Source organism: Lacerta agilis, chromosome 14, assembly GCF_009819535.1.
Source record: "Lacerta agilis isolate rLacAgi1 chromosome 14, rLacAgi1.pri, whole genome shotgun sequence".
Taxonomy (NCBI): Eukaryota; Metazoa; Chordata; class Lepidosauria; order Squamata; family Lacertidae; genus Lacerta; species Lacerta agilis.
The window spans coordinates 13,456,799-13,477,250 of record NC_046325.1 but is presented as its reverse complement, the minus strand read 5'-3'; the positions used below and the strand labels follow the sequence as shown (position 1 = coordinate 13,477,250).

Here is a 20,452-nt window from a genome sequence, read left to right as displayed (position 1 = left end):
TAAACATCAGAAAACGAACAATATACTGCAGCAGAAGCCATACAATAGCAACCCATAGAACAGACCCAGTAAAAAAAACGGTAGCAAAGACCTATCAAAAAATCCATTAGCACCTACAGAGACTATTTAGCACCTAGCAGAGGCTCATCTCATCAAATCTGCACAGTTCCTCCTGCACTTCACCTTAGGACTTAACAGACACTGGGCTTCCAATTAGCATCCATCCTGAAAGAAACATCTAGAGAACTTGCTCACTGCTTTGTGACATTTTAGGTGGTCCTGCTTTTTTTTTTTTTTAGGTCTAACGTGGTAATCAGCAAGTACAATACAGTGGTGCCCCGCTAGACGAATGCCTCGCTAGACGAAAAACTCGCTAGACGAAAGGCATTCTCTAGTGGAAGGCTGTCTCGCAAGACTAATTTTTCAATGGGCTTGCCTCGCAAGACAAAAAAATTTTTTTTGTCAAAGCACTATTCTCCCGTTGGTGCTTTGCAAGACGAAAAATTTGCTATATGACAACACTCGCAGGACGAATTATTTTCGTCTTGCGAGGCACCACTGTACCTGATTATAGCTTTTGATTTAATTTTCCCACTAATGGATCAATGCAACTGCCTACAGTTTTTGTGTGATGTCAGGATTGTCATAGGAAAAGCTACATGGTTGACCCAGACGCCAGACCTGGAAAGAGTAAGTGAAAGATGGTAGGAGCAAGGGATCCATGGCATCCTTCTGGATTTATTTACTTCCTTCATCCTTTGCCAACCTGGTGCTCTCCAACTGTTTTAGACTACAACTCCTATCAGCACTGGGACGCGGGTGTTGCTGTGGTCTAAACCTCAGAGCCTAGGGCTTGCCGATCAGAAGGTTGGCGGTTCGAATCCCTGCGACGGGGTGAGCTCCCGTTGCTCGGTCCCTGCTCCTGCCAACCTAGCAGTTCGAAAGCACATCAAAGTGCAAGTAGATAAATAGGTACCGGTCCAACGGGAAGGGAAACGGCATTTCCGTGCGCAACTCTGGTTCGCCAGAAGCTGCTTAGTCATGCTGGCCACATGACGTGGAAGCTGTACACCAGCTCCCTCGGCTTATAGAGTGGGATGAACGCCGCAACCCCAGAGTCATCCGCGACTGGACCTAACAGTCAGGAGTCCCTTTACCTTTACCCATCAGCACTGGCTGGGGTTAATGGGAGCAGTAGTCCAAAACAGCAGGATTGCACAAGGCTGAGACTGAAGGGAATATACTTATGATATTTAAATCAGATTCCCAGTAACTCTGTTAATTAGTCACACAACAAACATAAAAATGTTTTAAAATACAAGCCATAAAAAAGCAATAACACTCCATATAAAAATGTATCGCCATAGAGGGACCTGAAACTAGTTCACGGCACAAGTACAAATATACAAGTGGTGGCTAAAAAAAATTAAAGATTCTTTTAATGCCACAGATTTAAAAGGACAAAATGATTACAGAGGAGGTGTCAGGCAAGCCTCTCTGGGCCTCACTCCCTACTTCCTCAGGAAAGCAGAGTTTTCACTTCCAGCTCCCTCACTGTGTAACCACTAGCCTGTGCTACCCAGGCATCCAGACGTTATTTGTTACTACATTTCAAGCCTGCATTTTCTCCAATCAGTTCAAGGAACCAAACATGCTTCTCCCCCTCCCCATTTTATCCTCACAACAACCCTGTGAGGTGGGTCAGGCTGACAGACTGCAAATGGACCAAGGTCACCCTAGTGAGTTTCACGGCTGAGTGAAGACTTGAACCCTGGTCTCCCAGGCCCTAACCTAGTCCAACACTCTTACACCACACTGAGACATTAGTTCTCCCTGCTCCAACCACTAGATACACCTTCATGAGCTACCACAAAAAAACCTTCTGTGCCTATTTAGCACAGGCCCTGCCAGTATGATTTATTGCTCTTGAGAAATATGCCAGGAAAAATGCAGACATGAAATGGAGACTAAAGGTTGGAGTTGCACTTCCATCAAACTGGGGTGCGATGATTAGTAATATATAATACATAAAATCAAGCAGGGAGACAAAGTTGGAAGGTGGGCAGGGGAGAAGGCAACATTGCTGAACAGCCCTGCCCCAACCTAGGCTGATCTCTCAGATGTCCTCAACCTGGATCTGAGCCTTCAAGCGAGTGCGGGGGCTCCTCCATAAAACAAACTCCCTGCACATAGAAAGCTAGCATGACAGGGTTGCAGACTCCCCTTCTGCATGACAACCCTTTAATGCTCAGGGAATTTTTATTTGCAGGGATGGTGGTGGATGGTAACCCAAGGACCACATGCAGCCTGCAGCGGAAATACCGCAGAGGGAAGCTGTTGTGGCATCCACTTTGCCCAAGGCCCCAGGTTCAAATCCCCAGCATCTCCAGACAAGGGCTGGGGGCAGCTCCCCTGTCTGAATACCCTGGAGAGTCGCTGGCAGACAGCGCGGGTAGCGCCGAGCCAGGTGGATAAACGGCTGTTTTTGCTGGTGGCAAATAAGAAGGGAAAGGGGTTGGCAGAAAGAGAAAAATAGGGGGGGGGGGGAGGTTGCATGAACCAGCTTGGAAGCAGCGGCCCAAGGAATTATGCCATAAGATGCCAGGACTCCTGGGTTCTCTAAGGCTTCTAACAAGAGGGGCCGGGACACCTGGGTTCCATTTCTAGCTCCGGGAAGCCGGGCGAGGAGGCCTTGCGGGCTGCAGGAAGCCGAAGCCTGGACTCGTTCCCGGGGGAGGGAAGGAAGGAGCACCGGGGGGGGGAGGGGCCTCCGGAACATAAGCACCCACCTCCTGCTCAAGCAGCTCGGGGTCCTTTTCCATACGGCGCTTCCCGGATCCCACGGGCGATGCAACGCCACAAAGAAGAAGAAGACGAGGAGGAGCAAGAGGAGGAGGAGGAGAATGCAGCCGCTGCCCTCTTTTAATCCGGGCCAAGTGTACACGCGCACAGCAGCCAGGCTGGCCCCGCCCTCCGGCTCCGACCTCATTTCACCCCAAGCAGTTGAAACCTGCGAGGGCGGGGGGAGGAAACGGAGCAGCGCCATGCATGCACACAAGAGAGATGCCGGAGATCTTGCAGGTTCTAGAACGCGCAGGCAACTTCAGGAACGCCCAGAGATCGCGACGTGCGGATCTCACCACGCGCTGCACTTATGCATGCATGCATGCACGCACGCACGCACACCGCGAAGTCCGTCTACAAACTGGGTAGCCAATCAACAGTCGAGATTTTGCTCGGAAAAGAAAGCGGGGTGAGCGCGCGCGATATAGAAGAAGCTGCCCCCCTCTCGACGTTTCAACTTTCAATTAATTTGTAATCGTGAGCTGTCGAAACAGAAGGAACAACTCCATGGCCGCTAGCGCTCCCTGGAGCAGAGAAGAGCTGGCTTCCCAACAACGTCCGGGGGGACACTAGGTTCCCCCCCCCTCAACATGCTTTCAAGTTGGTCTGCCATAGTCGAAACAAAATATTTCCCCCCCCCCCTTTCAGTAGCACCTCAGAGACCAACTAAGTTTGTTATTGATATGATATCAATAACAAACTTAGTTGGTCTTAAGGTGCTACTGAAAGGAAAAATGTTTTCAAGTGTTTAGACAATATGCAATATCCTAATATACAGATTTATTATTCGTCTCCCAACAAGAACTCCAGGAAGGCAACTATCTCTACCCAGTAAAAGACTTTCTGGAAGCATTATATTGACAACTAAAGCTGTCGTTAATTGTCACTAAATGCTTGTTACTGAAGTCACAGTGTGGGGGCACTGAGGCTGCTAGCTCTGAATTACTGGTTCAAATCTCAGTTTAAACAAGAGACCTAAACCACCCCATCTCAGTCTATCCAAGAATAATTCTAGCCTACTTCACCGACCAGTTGCAAGGAATACCAATATAGATTTTCCAAGCATTGTGCAGGAAAAGGTGGCATATAAATGTCAATTATCATGATGGACATTATAAAAGGACCGTGAATTTTGAATATCATGTTCAGAGTACATTTCAGATACCCGCATGGCTCTCGCCCTTTTTCTTGCTTATGAACTTCTCACTGCAAAAGTACCAAGTCAGATGGGTCTGGATCTGATTTCATTTCTGCCCCCCACCCCAACTTCCATGAAGTCCCCTACATAGGGGACCTTCAGCTGAGCAGCTACTCCTGATTTTCAAATTTTGCTTCTGGACACCTTGCTATACCAGCCAGTTATTTAAAAGAAAAGGTTAACAGGCTACTCTTTACTAACAGATTAAGGTGAGCTATTTACATGCTAGTCATTATTTAACTAGTGATTACTTTCACTTACGCAGAATGTTTTAAAACCAATCTGTCTTGCAGCTCTATTATTCTAACTGCCGCAATCTGAGACCAAGATATACTATCTCTCCAAGATGGGTGGGGTGGGGTGGTGGCCCCAGATTCATTAGACCTTTGTTGAAAACGGAGGCCTATATCAGTGGCTTTCAACGCTTCTGTTTCCTGGGGACTTATTTCCATTTCTGTCAAATAACTTCTGTGTGTCTGCTATAGGACCTCTGTGTACTGTGGAGAATTCCAGAGGGGACAACATTCTGAAACACAAACGACAGGCCTGTTAGGCCTCATTGCCGTCCCTTGGGAGTTGAGAGCATGCCCAGAATTGTCATGTGGCTGCACATTTTAAGACGGCTGTCCTAGGCAGTGTCTTTCAGGGAAATCCATGTGTCTTTACTGACCGTCTATATTTTAAAAATAAATTATAATTTTCATTTATATGCAGTACAACAATTATTTAACCAAGTTTTAACATTTTCAATTTTGACTCCCCCGTTTCCCCGGTTCCTTACATATATTTTGTCCTTCCCTGCATACTCCAAATTGCCTTAACTTATTTTAATTGTCTATTCTCATATATAAATACTCAAGAAGCCACTTCCATTCCTTTCTAAAAAGTTTGTTGTCTTGATTTCTTATTCTTCCGGTAAGTTTCGCAATTTCTGCATACTCCATTAGTTTCTGTATCCAATCTTATTTTGTTAGGACCTCTTCATCCTTCCACTTTTTTGGCAAATAACATTCTTGCAACTGTAGCTGCATACATAAATTTCTACATTATTTGGGTCATTCTAATCCTATAGTTAGGGACGCGGGTGGCGCTGTGGGTTAAACCACAGAGCCAAGGGCTTGTCGATCAGAAGGTCGGCAGTTCAAATCCCCATGATGGGGTGAGCTCTGGTTGCTTGGTCCCTGCCAACCTAGGAGTTCGAAAGCACGTCAAAGTGCAAGTAGATAAATAGGTACTGCTCCGGCGGGAAGGTAAACAGCGTTTCCGTGTGCTCTGGTTCGCCAAAAGTGGCTTAGTCATGCTGGCCACATGACCCGGAAGCTGTACACTGGCTCCCTCGGCCAATAAAGCGAGATGAGCGCCGCAACCCCAGAGTCGTCTGCAACTGGACCTAAAGGTCAGGAGTCCCTTTACCTTTAATCCTATAATTCCCAAAAGAAAAGCTTCTGGGTTGTGTGGGTTTTTTAAAAAAAGAATGTTATCTTAAACATCGCCAAAGAATTGATGCTTTTGAATTATGGTGCTGGAGGAGACTCTTGAGATTCCCATGGACTGCAAGAAGATCAAACCTATCCATTCTCAAAGAAATCAGCCCTGAGTGCTCACTAGAAGGACAGATCCTGAAGTTGAGGCTCCAGTACTTTGGCCACCTCATGAGAAGAGAAGACTCCCTGGAAAAAGACCCTGATGTTGGGAAAGATGGAGGACACAAGGAGAAGGGGACGACAGAGGACGAGATGGTTGGACAGTGTTCTCGAAGCTACTAACATGAGTTTGGCCAAACTGCGAGAGGCAGTGAAGGATAGGCGTGCCTGGCGTGCTCTGGTCCATGGGGTCACAAAGAGTCGGACATGACTGAACGACTGAACAACAACAAAATCTTAAACATCTTTTTCAAGATATTCTGGAGGTTCTTCTGATAGTGCATTTGTATTATTTTATCTTTGACTCTTTTCGAATTGCAAAAGACCATACAGTCACCCAGCAGGTTTTTTTTTCTTTTGCATACTTTGCTTTTACTTGAAAAAAAATTATCCACTGCCGCACTGACCTGTCTCACTGAGGAATCCCAGATAAGTAAACCCCAGGGTTCTCCAAGACACAGACTGAAAACTCACTGAATTAATTCAGTGGCTTTTCAACTACTTTGACTGCCAACCCTAACAACTTTAAAGCAATGCACCAGACCGGGGGTCTGCAACCCGTGGCTCCGGAGCCGCATGCGGCTCTTTTGCACCTTTGCTGCGGCTCCGGGCAGGGCCGGTGCGTTTAGCGCCGAAATGTAGGGGGCGCTGCGCCGCGCTGCTGGCCCGCCTGCGCCCACCCACTTCTCTACCTTGCCCGCGGCTGTGCTGCTCATGCGTGCCTTGTTTCGTGCCAGCGCAGGCGCAGCAGCAGACCGCAGCAGCTTCCCTCCTTGGCGCCTGTCCCGGCGCTTGTTTTTGGCTGCTGCTGGTGGAGCTGCTGGCTGCTGTGATTCGACGAGGCGCGGCGACTCGACGAGGTAAGGAGGCAGCTGCGGGCTGGGCCAGGGGCGGCGGGCGAGGGGGGAAGCCCTCTTTTAAAAAAGTGGAAGGGCCCAGCTCCAGGACACGTGGCAGTCTGGGAAGGAAAAGGAAGCCCGGCTGTTCAGCTAAGGGCGGCCCAAGGGGATGAGATGGGCGCGGGAAAAAGCTCAGGGGACGACCAGTCCCGGGCTCTGTTTCGGGGGCGCGCAGGAGACTTCCCTTAAGCAGCGTGGCGAAAGGGGCCCGAGCATGGGCGTACCGACGGGGGGGCAGGAGGGGGCAGCGCCCCCCCTAGAAGCCCCCTGCCCCCCCTAGAAGCGGGAGTCCCATGGACTGAAAGAAGGGTTTTATCCATTCTGAAGGAATGTTTTCCCGCGCCTGCAGGGGGGACGTGATCAGCCCCCTGCTTCAGCCCCTCTCAGCTGCCTTGCCCAGCCCCTCTGCTGGCCAATAGTGATTGGGGCAGTGTGCATGCTGTGTGCTTTTGCATTAGTTTGCTAAACTTTTAGGGTTGCATTTGTGCTGTTCATGGGGCGGAAGTATTCTGGGGGGTTGGATTTCCCCTTCTAGATTTGCCCCTGCAGCGTCAGGCGTTCGGACGGTTCCTTTAATACAGTGCTTGTTGTTTGGCTGGGGGGGGGGGAGCGTTTCGTGATATTTTGCCATTTTGCCTTCATTACCTGCTCTTCATTACCTGTCTAAATTGTGCTATGAGCTTCTGGGTGTTTATATTTTTGTGGGCCGCAATGGTTTTGCGGCTCCCAGTTTTTTTTTCGGAACCGGGTCCAAGTGGCTCGTTTTGTCTTAAAGGTTGCAGACCCCTGCACCAGACTCTTCCTTGTTCATTCAAAATACTTATTTCCTGCCTTTGTCAGAAAAAGGAGGTATTTGAGGCAGCTAACAAAATGCCTTTGTTTTAGAAACATACTCTCTCAAACTACCAGACTCTCCAAATGGATCTGAAGTACTTAGGTGCTCTAAGCTCTTTATATATTATCTAGATTTCTCTCTCACCTCTCAGCATTATATTTTATACCATGGGAACATGGAACATGGTAGAACATAAGCTAAAAAGGGAGAGGGAAAGTTCTCTGCCTTTGCGAAGAAAAGTGGTGCAGGGGGTAGATCCTTCCTGAATACTGTATTGACTTTCCACCGCACCTCACTTTTATGCCTTTTTTGAGCATTCATTTGTAGGAACTGCTGCCTCGTGCCAAGAGTTTTAGAACAATCATCCCTCCCTTGCCAAGTCCAGTGTTTACATTCCCAGGTTGCAGCAGGCTAAGGGGAAAGGAGCAACACAAGAACGTCTGGGATGCCAGCCTCAGCCTATCGCAATGCCCTAGGTCTTGGTTTCAATGGCAAAGAAAGAACGCACAGAGCCAGCCCATGCCAGCAGCTACCGACTTTTCTCCCTGGAGTCCCCTTGCTTTAACCTACTGGACTCAGGGCTGGGAGTCAATGACTTCAATTCTCTAGGCTCCCATCCAACGCAGATCCCAGATCTCTGTCATTGGGGAAACTGTTTATAGCGCCACCAAAGAGCATGGTGCTTTATGGAGCAAGCCCATCAGCAGCAGCAACCAAGTGCCCCAGTGAGCTTACAATCTGAATGCTGGAGTGGCAGTAACAGTGGTGGCTATAGCAGCATGGGGTTGTGGGGGAAAGAAACAGGGGTGTAAAAAATAAAATAAAATAAAACAACAGGTGAATGGATCACAGGAAAATAATCCTGGCACTTTGGCCCCATAAATTTCCCACCCACTCCAGGGGATCAGACACACTGGGGGACCAGGAGTCATTAACCCAAAGATCTACCCAAGAGTCCTCCCCCATAAATTATGGGAGTTTAAGATCTCATCACCCCCTGCTCTAATCTGGCCCGCCCCAAACTCAAAGAAGCACGCGCTACCCTCCTGACGGAAGAGGACCCAGGATCCCCAACCCCACATGTCTCCTCTAACACCTGCTTTCTTCCCTTCCGGAGATCCCAAGGAATCCTGGCTCCCCAACGCCACCTCCATTTACCAGCCCACCAGGCTCCTCCCTATGCTGAGAAGGGAACCCAATGACAATCGCGGCTCCCTCCCAGTCGTCTCTCTCCTAACCCGCTTCTTCCTTGCTAGAAACCCAGCAGTTTTGCATCCTGTTCTCCACCCTCGGGGTAGAGACTGTAACGCACGAGCCTCCGCACCCCCCCCCCGGCAGCGTTCACAATGGTACCTTCCACAGAGGATCCCTTACCGCCAATTCCAAACACCGCAGCAGCTCCCGCACTTGGGGACCGGACTGAACCAGCTGTCTCTTTCTCGTTAGGGGTGGGTGGCTGGGTGCGGGGAAGGGGACTGACGACGAAGGCAGTCTCTGACTGAGGAAGGGAGCATTGCAGCATGGGAAATGTAGTTCATCAACGCGCGCTCTGGATGACCAAAGTGCACTGAGGAAACTACGATACCCAGAAACCCCTGCGCGATAAGGTGGAATTATGATGGGGGAAAGTTTGCTTAAATTAGTGCCTCATGGGAAATGTAGTCCGTCAATGAGGCAAAACAGGGAACAAGGCAAGCTGAAAACAATTCCTGCTAAAAGACGGGAGGGCATAAGGCGGACGTTTTCAGCACATTTTTGGGACACAGCTTAACTGCTGCGTTTACAGAGGAGCACCTTACAAACCAACCAATGTTATTATGGTGTAAGCTTCATAATGCAGTCATGACAGCATGGTGTAGTGGTTAGAAACGTTGGACGCGGGCCTGGGAGACCAGGGTTTAAATCCTCATTCAGTCATGATGCTCACTGGGTTACCTTGGGCTCATCTGTCTCTCAGCCTAACCTGCCTCACAGGGTTGTTGTGGGGATAAAATGGGTCTGGAGGGAGCCATGTATATGCCAGCTTCTTGGAGGAAAGGTGGGATATCAGTAATAAACAATAGCACAAGGGTTTGAGTGTGCTTATGTATCAGGTGTGTGCATTGGAAAACTGGTCCCCCACTACGAAGTGCACATCGAAGCCTCTGACAAGAATCAAATTCAAACCAGAGTATTTGTACAAGAGAAGATGTGTCAAATAATTTAAATTTTGGAGCAGCATTTTGGCTGACATGCATCGTGCCGCAACAAGGAACTTATTTCACAAATGAGATGCCTTCCCCCTTTAAAAACAACAACACACAATTAAGCCCAACCTAAGCAGAATTCCTATCCCAATTGCCACTGGAATTAAATCCACTGAATGAGGATTTAAACCCTGGTCTCCCAGGCCCTCGTCTAATGCTTCTAAGCACTGGCTATAAATGTTAGAAATAAATAAATGGGTTTTGGCTTGCCTATCTCTGTGAAGGATGGCCAGGTTGCCACGACACGGAGGTGGAAACTAATTTCCACACGTATATAGGATCGAGCTCTTAACTGTAGCATAAACGTTTCATGAGCAGTGAGCAGTGAAGTGAGAGAAGGCTGCATGGCAGGAATGGGGGTGCTGATTGAAAGAATACTTATAGTTCCTTTCATGTTTGGGAAACAAATGCAACCCTAAGCATGTTTACTCAGGAGTCCCAATGGAACGTAGGAAGCTGCCTTATATCAGATAGTCAGCCCTTTGGTCCATCTAGCTTAGTACTGCCTACACAGGCTGGCAGTGGCTCCCCAAGGTTTCAGGCAAGGAATCTTTCAAAGCCCTACCTGGAGAAGCCAGGGTTCAAAGCTACAACCTTCAGCATGCAAAACTGATGTTCTCCCACTGAGCTACATCCCTTTCCCACTGAGTTCTATGGGACATACTCACAAGTGTGTCTAGAATTTTAGACAGAACAAGGCTAAAGTGAGCACAGCCTGAATTTTTTTGGTAATTGAAACACTATTGACTCTGATCCTGTATTACATTATCTTCAGTGACAAAACTGGGAAATCAAATAAAACGCGGGGTTACTCAATAAGCTAGCTCAGGTGTTGACTATGAACAAGTTACACTGACAGAGTGGGGCTGAAATAATGTCGACATTGTGAAAGTACCATCAGAGGAATGGTAGGCACAGCTGCAATCATATGAGGATCATAGAATTGTAGGGTTGGAAGGGACCCTGAGAGTCATCTAGTCCAACCCCCTGCCATGCAGGAATCTCAACACGCAGCCTCCCAATTTGAAACCATTACTGGATGAATGTAATGTTGTGAGCAGTCTTGACATGGCAATCACTACAAAAGCCAAAGAGGTTGCAAGAGGAGGTTTCTAAAACCCCAGAAGCACCCCTGGAAGAACACTGGGAGGATCAAGAAGGGACCATTCAAAATGAAGGACTTTAAAGAGATGCTTCTGAAGACTATGAGTCTCTGCTGAGAAACAAACTTCTGCAGCTAGAACAGGAACAGCACAAGCACTGCCAGAGGTGGTTAAATTCAGTGGCACAACAGGATGTTTGCTTCCAGCTGATAAGCATTCAGCTGCTATGGCTGAAATATTGTTTTGATCATGTGGGGAGGGGGAACCTTTCTAAACCACAGGCTGCATTGTAATGCCCTGTTATTGGCAAAGCCATGCATAGGCTGAGAGCCCAGTGAGCTGATCCCAGACCATTCCTTAGGGGCTGAACACTCTGTGGAAGAGATGAGCCAGTTCCACAAGAAAGAAGCAATTTGCTCATCTTCTGATTTGATGCTGGAAGAGTTTCCATTGGATTAGGCCAAGGTTACCAGATTTTTTCCATTGAATCCGGAGACTTTTCAACTTTAATGGATTTTGTATGGGGACTGATTTGTAAATCCAGGGACTGTCCCCGGTAAAGTCTGGTAACCTTAGGCTGGGAGAGATGTGTCTGGTGCCCAATGACAGTGGGTTCCCAATGCGCTGTTCAAGCTCTATGCCAAGCTAGGGGGCAAATCTAGGCTGCCCTGTTCACCGTGCACACTGTACATAAATGAAGTGAATTCAGGACATGCCTAAGAGTTGCAAAAAAAAAAAAAACACTCAAGAAGAATTTAGCTGGAATGTCATCCTGGTGACAGACAAAGAGGGCAATTTTTGCAGTGACAGAACCTTCACTGGGGTCACAGCAGCTTTGTGTTATGTTCCACTGACAATCAGGCACCTTCCATTTTCTCTTTCAGAAGCCTACCAAATACTTTTCTACTTAATGCTTCTGTCAACTAAACTGTTATTAGTTTTGCCTGTGGATGACATAATGAAGGAATATTGTATGTTGCACGATATTGTTTTACTGAGGGTTGTTATGCATCTGTGCATTTTGTTCGCCACTTGGATATTTTTTTATGAGCAAGCGGTCTATAACTTCTCATAAAAAAACTAATATGGAAAGGCAAGATATCTATGTCATATTAAAAATGTAATAATCTAATGGGTGAATTTGCGTGACCCTGTCTATCCCTGCAAACACACTTTTAAAGTCTTTATGCATTTTTCTGAAGAGCCTGAAATTAAAAATGAGGTACCACCACTCTTGCCCCGCCCCACACAAAAAATGAAAGCTAGGAATTCAAGAGGCTGCTTTCTCCAGCAATTTTTTTTTTATTGGTACAGGGGTTTTTCTCTCTGCCAGGATTGCTATTTTAAATTGATCAATCAGTTTAATCAAATATCCTTTGACTGATTGTTGTTTTTACAGTGCTTTTGATAATCTGGGAAGCAAAGCAGTGTGGTGGACCCTATTAATACAAGCACTTATTTAAAAAGTTAAGGCTGCACCTTAGGGGGGAAAAAACACAATTCCCTTTTCTGTTTTGCGCAGGACTCACTACCTCTTCTAAGATGCTACCTGATGCAACCACACTGAAAAGCAAAGTACATTCAGAAGAAAAAGTAGTGTTTGTTTTTGTTCATATGTAACTTTATGCTGATTGAATCAACCAAGACTCTCATTATCAATCATGATTTCTTGCATTAGGTGGCAAGCTGTTTTCTTTCTTGGATGGCTCTATTGTTTCATACAAGAAAACTACTGTATTTCTTGCTTACTTTCAGGCTGTTAACGGTGGCTACACAGTGACCCCTGCAGTTGGCTGGGAGTACATACAGAGAAATACGGTATAACCACCATTTCAAATTGGAAAAAAATAAAGTCATTCACTTTCTACTTTATAGTGTATGCCAGCCATCGCCAACCTGGTGTTTGCCAGATGTTTTGGACCACAACTTCCATCAGCCCCAACCAGCTGCTGGCTTTAGACTGAAGAGAGTTGCAGTCTCGAGCTTCTGGGGGGCCCCAGGGTGCTTAAGTCAGCTGCATGGTCCCCCCCCCCCCGCAACACACAGATAATTCTAATGCACAAAGACTCTACCTCGCTTTCTCTGAAAATGGGTGCTGACAGCTGTGCTGGAAGCCTGTAGAAAACAAATTGAAAAGTGGCTGCTCGCCCGTCTTTTGCCAGGCCCAGTTTTTCTTTTGTTACCTAAGGCAGCAAACCCAAATTTCCCATCCCACTGTAGTGGTACAAATACAATGGTAAACATGTAGTGGTGCTCATCAGATGTTGCTGGGCTTCAAATCCAATCAGCCTCAGCCAGCATGGACAGGGGGAATGGGAACTAGGGTCCAAAAACAACTTGAGGGGCCATCCTTGGCCTTGTGGTTTCAATCCTAATGAAAATAACTTACAGTTTTCTACCTTTTTAATGGTGCCTCACAATCTGTGGCCTGCCTCAGCCTTCCTAACAGAAGGGCCCTCCTGTTATGTAAAAGGCAGCTGTTATTAATGACGGGGAGAAAGGATGAGCTTTAGTTTGTGCTTCAATAACTAAGCCAGGCCCAGTCACAAGCTGGTTCTGCCCAATTTTGTATCTATTCGGTGCTCTTTTTCAAAAAAAGAAACAGGGAAAATGGTGCTGGTACTCACTATGAAGTTGTTGCAGTAAGTGCCACACTTTTTAAACATGGGGGGAGAGAAGTGCCCGTACTGCATACCTTGAGTATCCCCAGAAAAAAGCACTCTTATTACAACTGAGAAGAGACGTAACAGCTCTCAATTCAACGCTTTTCAAAGTGATCGCGAATTGCTGTATTTTACAAATGGACCTGTATACAATTATTTTTTCTAAAAAGAGCTATAAAAATAAGTTTTGTATTAAAAAGAAGTAAGGAAAGGAACAAAGGGCTTGATTTACATATGTGTAGGTCAGCCCAGCCAAAACCAGCATCCATTTAAGTTCCAAAATGGAGGTTCATAAGCTAATCTGAATGGAGTCCGAAGGGTCAGACAAGTGGAATGCTGATCTCATCGATTTCAGGGAAGACTTTTTCCAAGCTGGAAGAGCATTCAGGTGACATAGAAACAGTTAACGGGTTGGATCCTGACCAAGCTTCTTGCATTTAGTTCCCACTGGAGTCCGTAAGACTAATGACAAACTTAATTAATTTCAATGGGACCTAAGCGCAATGACTTCGGTCCAGATCCAACCCAGGGCTTAAGAAAACACCAGAGGGAGGCGAGACCCCTGGAAAACCTTCAGCCTCGCAGGACTTCACAGTCTGACGTGCTGCCTTCATTCACTGCCTCTTGGCTTTGGCCACGTGGCGCTTCCAGGCCTGGTTGAGGTAGCCGAGGCGCTTGTAGTTGAGCAAGAGGAGGGCAAAGTTGAGGAGGTAGGTGCTGATGCAGACCACGCAGAAGTCGTGGAGCACAAAGAACAGGATGTAGGCCAGGTACAGCGAGCCAACTATGGAGACGACCGAAGAGCCCAGCAGAGCAATGGCTGCCAGGCCGCTGTTGGAGAAGCCTGTGTGGACAAAGGGGTCTGGGTTACTTTTGTGTTCAGCTGCAGAAGGGGAAATCATGCTGGCAAGATGAGATTGAAAGCTAAAACCGTCCTCCAACCTTTTGGCTGACCAACCCAACTTTGGATTTCCAGTCCCCACCTGTGAATCATCTGAAGGAAACAAAGGTTTTTGACCACACACATGTGAATGTCAACAAAACGTTGCAGTATATCCTCCCTCCTAATGTTATTGTTCGGGGTACTGGTTAGCCCCTCCCGCCGAGCAGGGCATTCCATTTTCTCCATCCATCCCATTCAGCGTCTGTCTGCCCCCCCCCCCCCCCCCGCTGGCACCTCTTTAGCTGCCCCTCTACATTCTGTAGCTACTCAGCATGCTTGGTCCTCTCTGTTTGGGATTGCCCCTGGAGTTTGCATTCTTTAGATTCTTTTGGGGGGGGGTACACTTGCACCCCCCCGCAAAGTTCCCCTCTTGGCCGTGTTTTGGCTCCACTTCTTTGAGCACTCTTCATTTTAGTCCAGCATCCTGTTCTCTCACTGGCCAGCCATAGAAGACCACAAGCAGAACTTGATTGCGACAGCACTTTCTCTGATTCCCTTGACCTATGTACTGGAGGTAGTACATAACAGGAGTGTGCAACAGCTCTGGTCTACCCCACATTACGAAATGTTGCTAATACCTGGTGCACTTGTCAGGGGAGGACAATATACCTGGTAACATACAGAGTTGAAAACATGGGGAGCTAGATTCTCCTCTGCCCAGTGTTTGGATTGGATGCTGTGTTAGCGACACCCGCATCCATGTGTTCTCTTTGACGCATCCACCTGCATGTGTCACTCACCCAGAAGGATTTGCAGGGTGTAGAAAGCGATCCCAAAGACGCTATTAGGCTGGTTGAACGCACTACGAGGTCCCAGAAATGTGGCCACCAAGCCAAAACCACGACCCCACCTGTAATGGGAGGAGATGGTGCAGAATGTTAGCAATAAACAGTAATTATGATACTTAAGTCTTTATATAACACTGTGGATTGCCTAAGATCATGCAATGACAGTGTCTGGTTGGCTGCCTAAGGCAAACTGGGCCAATATACAGATCTTACAGATAGACCACAGACGGCCCATTCTGTGTCACCTCCAGCATACACAAGGGACACGTCATCCCTCTCATTCACATTCTCCAGCCAAATAATAAAGGGTCAGTTACCCTGAGGACGTCCTTCCTGGCGAGCATCCCCGTGACTTCTGCTTACGATTTCCCCCCTCCTCTCCTGCCACCCGTTAACAGACCCCTTTCTCAGTTGTGCTGCAAGGGGGAAAGGATTCAGAAGATCGATTGGAGCTTTTCAGCAGAACTGAGAAAACTCCAGGACAAATAATACTTTCCTAAAACAAGTGGAAGGGACACAGGTGGCGCTGTGGGTTAAACCACAGAGCCTAGAAGGTCAGCGGTTCAAAACCCCGTGATGGGGTGAGCTCCCTTTGCTCGGTCCCTGCTCCTGCCCACCTAGCAGTTCGAAAGCACGTCAAAAGTGCAAGTAGATAAACAGGTACCGCTCCGGCGGGAAGGTTTCCATGTGCTGCTCTGGTTTGCCAGAAGCCGCTTTGTCATGCTGGCCACATGACCCGGAAGCTGTATGATGGCTCCCTCGGCCAGTAACGTGAGATGAGCGCTGCAACCCCAGAGTCGGACACGACTGGACCTAATGGTCAGGGGTCCCTTTACCTTTTTTAAATAATTGGAATTTAACCCAACACGGGCAGGGATAGTCCACACCTTGAATTCCACTGGTTGGTAGGGAGAGATTTCAACCGGCAAGTCCCCTTTGCATTTCGTCCCGAGTAAGCATGCCAATTGCGCACAGGGTCAGGCTGCAATCCCACGCACGCTTACTCGGAAGTAAATACCAGCGGCACCTCTTTTTTGAAACAAGCACGCGCGGGATCCGCTTGTGTGCGGGGGGGGGGGGGCGATAGCACCAGGGTGCAAATGGCAGGAGATCATCCCACAAGATCTGGGGCTCCGGGCGCTGGAGCAGCCGGGTGTGTGCTCGGGGCATTCATTCACCTGGAAGTGAAGACGCGGGAGCAGCTGACGGCTGCGCTGATGTCACACATGGCCCGGTAGGCGGCGTCCCGCTCCTTCGAGGTCTCCACGTGGAAAGCGTAAGCAGACAGCGCCAGCCCCGCCGCGCAGAGCAAGAGCCGGGCCGCGCGCTCCCAGCCGGGCACCGCCATCCTGCCGCGAGCGAGCGAGAGGCGCAATGGGCCGCTTCCCTCTTGCTGGATGGCGCGCCCCTTCCAGCCTGGTGCTGGAGACTTGAGCCGTCCCTCATTGCGCACCGGTCCTGCCAATCAGGCACAGCCGCCATTCAGCGAGCAGCGGGCGGTACGAGAGGCAGCAAGGCGTGCCGGGAGTTGCAGTCAGTGGGGGGGGGGGGGGCGCGGCGACGTGGTCATGCTGTTTACGTGTCCCGACTCCAACGCCCTCCAGCCGCCTGCAATCCAGTAAAGTTTATGCCCCGATCCAACTGCTGTTGCGCAATGGCACTGCATGTCTTAAGTAGGGTTAAGTAGGGCCCATAAAAACTATATAGCCCATCAATCATAACAATTTATTTTCTCATTTTCAAAGTACTGTATCTGATTCATTTGTAACCGAAAAGCAATAAAATACAAACAAAAACCACAGCCCACATAAAATTAATCTGGAGCCAAGGCATTAAAAGGTTTAGGAAAATAAGGCTAGCAAGGCTCTCAGTCTAAGTTGCCTTTTCTCCATGCCCCTTCCTGCCTGGACTTCTGCAAAGCATTTGTTGCACACACATTGCCTAAAAGACGCTCCAGAAATTTCCTTTTAATTCAGAGCCCAGCTGCAAGATTTGTAATCAGGTAGAATGAGTATACTGTATCACTTTGAATGGGACCATGGGCGTAGCCAGGATTTTTGTTAACGGGGCAGAATCTCAGCTAATATTTCTATTGATTTTTATAGATTGCGGGGACAGCTGTCCCTCTCCTCCCCGCCCCTTGGCTTTGCCCATAAATGGACCCCAGAAACAGTCTGGTTGCAAACTTCACTGGCTCCCAGTCTGCTTGGGGCTCCGATTCACAGGTCGGATTTTGGCCTTCAAGACTCAGGAGCAGGGAGCCATGAGGATTGTTTGCACCAAACTCCCATCAGGTCCCAAAAAAGCTTTAGAACTAAGGTGGAAACAGCCCCAGAAATAGCTCAGTGAGAGCTGAGCATGTTCTGTGGACAGGGGATGCTGACTTTGGGGGATGGGGGTTACAGAAAATAGGGAGACAGACGGACTGGAATTGAATACAGTATCATAAAAGGGTGCATGGCAGTCCATAGTGCTCAGGAGCAATCCACATTGCAACTTTTTCACAAGGTGCCTTGTGAAAGAAGTAAACCTGTTCCTACTTTCCAATGTTCTGACTATGGCAAAAACACTAGGAGAACAAACACCTGGTACTTATTTCTCAATGATTTTTAAAGATTACATTGTATTTTATTAATATTTAACTTTAAACATATTAGTGCTTAGGTTCTGGCTGCTCTGTATTAATTTTACACATCCTCTCTCTCTGTCACACACACCTGTGTGCAATCTCAGGTCCTTTCACCACAAAATGTTTTGCCTACAGACCTGCTTTAATTTAACCCTGAACACCCATGAACATGCACAGAGTTCTTCACCACTCCACAGCCACAGTCAGCTCTTCCCCATCAGCGACAGGAGCAAGGGCTGCCAGACATCTTCAAGCAGGCATTTGCTTTTTAAAATAACTACTGTATTTGCTATTGTTTCCACAGCTCTACATACTTGGAAGGTGAACTAGGTCCAAAATATATGTAGCAGAAAGTCTGATAAATTTGTGTGTGTGTGTGTGTGTGTGTTTAATACTTTATTATAAAATAGACTGCACATACGGGAATGACTCTCTGATTGCCAGCAGCAGCAGTCTCTTACTGCACGAGTTCAGAGAGCCTTTATCTTCTTTGGCGATCACTCGTAGCCGAGTAAGATTGTCTTCCATAAACACGGTTTTAACAATGAGTCCGTACGTGACTGTGGAGGCCAATTCTGGACCCAAACATTCTTCCACAGTGGGGACATTGGTTCCCGGGCAGGAGTTGATCACGGTGTGGATTTGCCAAGCGTGACTTCCTCTTAGCACGCTTCTCCCTTGCATTCTGAGTTCGGGTGTCTTCAAAGTCCATGACACCTTTGGTAAAGGCTGTTCTCCAACTGGAGCGCTCACAGGCCAGTGTTTCCCAGTTGCCGGTGTTTATACTACATTTTTTTTAAGATTTGCCCTGAGACAGTCTTTATACCTCTTTTGTTGACCACCAGCATTACGCTTTCCATTTTTAAGTTCGGAATAGAGTAGTTGCTTTGGAATATAATAATCAGGCATCTGCACAACATGACCAGTCCAACGAAGCTGATGTTGAAGAATCATTGCTTCAACACTGGCGATCAGTGTGGTGTTGGACTAGGATTATGAAGACTAACCTACCACAGAGACTTGTTGTGTGAGGAGAAACCCACATTTTCTGCCTTGAGCTTCTTAGACAAATGGTGAACAATTGCTTTAACAGCATTATAGTACCCTGTTTCTCCTAAAATAAGACATAGCCATAAAATAAGCCATAGCAGGATTTCTATGCATTTGCGAAATATAAGCCGTTCCCCAAAAATAAGCCATACCCCGAAAATAAGCCATAGTGACGTGGTACCTCCCATTAAAACAGCCTGGGGAGGCGTGGCTATGCAGCGTACCGATGCGACACGGTTAAAATAAGACATCCCCTGAAAATAAGCCATACTGTGTTTTTTTGAGCAAAAATATATATAAGACGGTGTCTTATTTTAGGAGAAACACGGTATCTTATTTTAAAAAGAAACTGGTTGCTCCCCTTACACCACTTACGGTTGAAATGCCCACTGTGTCCGAACCACAGTGACCTCATCCTTCAAGATTTGCCCGTTGGCTGAGACTCCACATTCTCTTAGTTTGCCATCCTCCCAACAACCCTGTGGCAAACTCATCATTACTTTCATTGCAGTCCAAAATTTTGCAAGCAGACGGATATGGACAGGTTAAGATAATCATTCTAGGTTTTCCTGTTCAAGAACTGCTTTCTTAACTTGCACAGACCAGTCTACGGTAAACCTGCATCTTTAAAAGTTGTGACAAGACGCTGCTGTTTCTGCCGTGAGAAACAACTACTCCTCGGACTGCATTTATAGGGATGCCATTCCATCTCTGTGTCCACATTACTTAAGTGAACACGCAAAATGACCTCAGAGCTCTTTTGTTTTATGAATTGTAACGCCTGAGGTTGATGAGCTGGCAAAGTGCTTGCGTGGTCCGACTGCTCCTTCCAGCTCCACAGGGCACATAACAGAAGGGGCACTGCTTCCTTCCTTGTGATTCCCAGTAACTGGTATTCAGAGGCATCCCACTTCCACGGTGGAGGTAGAACGTAAGCCACCATCGCTCGAAGCCGTCTTATCCTCTGTGAATTTGTCTAATATTTCAAAGCCAAGAGACCGATATTGATGAATTGGAAGAACAGAGATACGATTCCCCTTAATCAATGGCTTGACAACACAACAACATTGGCGAGCTGCAAATTGTAGGCTAGGCTTTATAAATCAAGAAAGAATGTATGAATACGTAGAAATATGTATCTCAAAAAGAACAAGCAAGGCAGCCACTATGTTTTGTGAACCAGTTCTGAATAGGGAGACATCCATTACATCCTGTCATATATTTTTCTATGTTGATTTTAAATGCACTTAAGGCTTGCATGTAGGATACAGATGCTAAGCAAATTGCTATACTGGGTACCTGGCAGTGTATAATAGCTCTGCCTGTTTACCCTTAGAAACAAAAATCCTTAGTGATCAATCGGCATTTACAAAACAATAATTCCATAACTGAATCAAGCACTTGGGTATCAGATTAAAATGGTGGCAGCTGTTACCTATTTTTTTCATATTAAATCACAACCAAGTTCTTGCTGAAAATCCTCTGTGACTCTTAAGGAGTGTCGTGAAAGCTCCTCGTGTACATCGCCCGCTGCTGACTGCAAACTGCAGTCCAAACATGGCATTGAGAAGGGTGGATTGGCCAGTGCCCTGTACAACAAGAACAGTTAGA

General features: G+C 47.3%; 2 protein-coding genes across 4 annotated transcripts in view; both read right to left on the bottom strand.

Moving 5' to 3' along the window:
• BCKDK (branched chain keto acid dehydrogenase kinase) overlaps positions 1-8,917 on the bottom strand; it is a 28,868-nt gene extending 19,951 nt beyond the window's left edge. For 2 of the 3 annotated variants that reach the window (XM_033169513.1, XM_033169515.1), the window contains exon 1: positions 8,794-8,917. The gene's annotated coding sequence lies outside the window, so the exon portion shown is untranslated. Of the gene's footprint in view, positions 1-2,789; positions 2,994-8,793 lie in introns of those variants that run through there. The other variant, XM_033169514.1, reaches the window with a different exon arrangement.
• A 5,015-nt stretch (positions 8,918-13,932) lies between these two features.
• On the bottom strand, positions 13,933-16,552 carry VKORC1 (vitamin K epoxide reductase complex subunit 1). Its single transcript, XM_033170240.1, has 3 exons — positions 16,341-16,552; positions 15,115-15,224; positions 13,933-14,275 (listed from the first exon to the last, which is right to left on the bottom strand). Exons 1-3 carry the CDS (start codon positions 16,508-16,510, stop codon positions 14,046-14,048), a joined length of 510 nt encoding a protein of 169 aa, XP_033026131.1. The 5' UTR covers positions 16,511-16,552; the 3' UTR covers positions 13,933-14,045.
• Positions 16,553-20,452: the final 3,900 nt, after the last annotated feature.

Coding starts and splice junctions, on each gene's coding strand:
- VKORC1 (XM_033170240.1), bottom strand. CDS start 16,510: ATGGCGGTGCCCGGCTGGGAGCGCGCGGCCCGGCTCTTGCTCTGCGCG. Junction 15,225..16,340: donor TCCCGCGTCTTCACTTCCAG/GTGAATGAATGC, acceptor CTCCCATTACAG/GTGGGGTCGTGGTTTTGGCT. Junction 14,276..15,114: donor CACCCTGCAAATCCTTCTGG/GTGAGTGACACA, acceptor TTGTCCACACAG/GCTTCTCCAACAGCGGCCTG.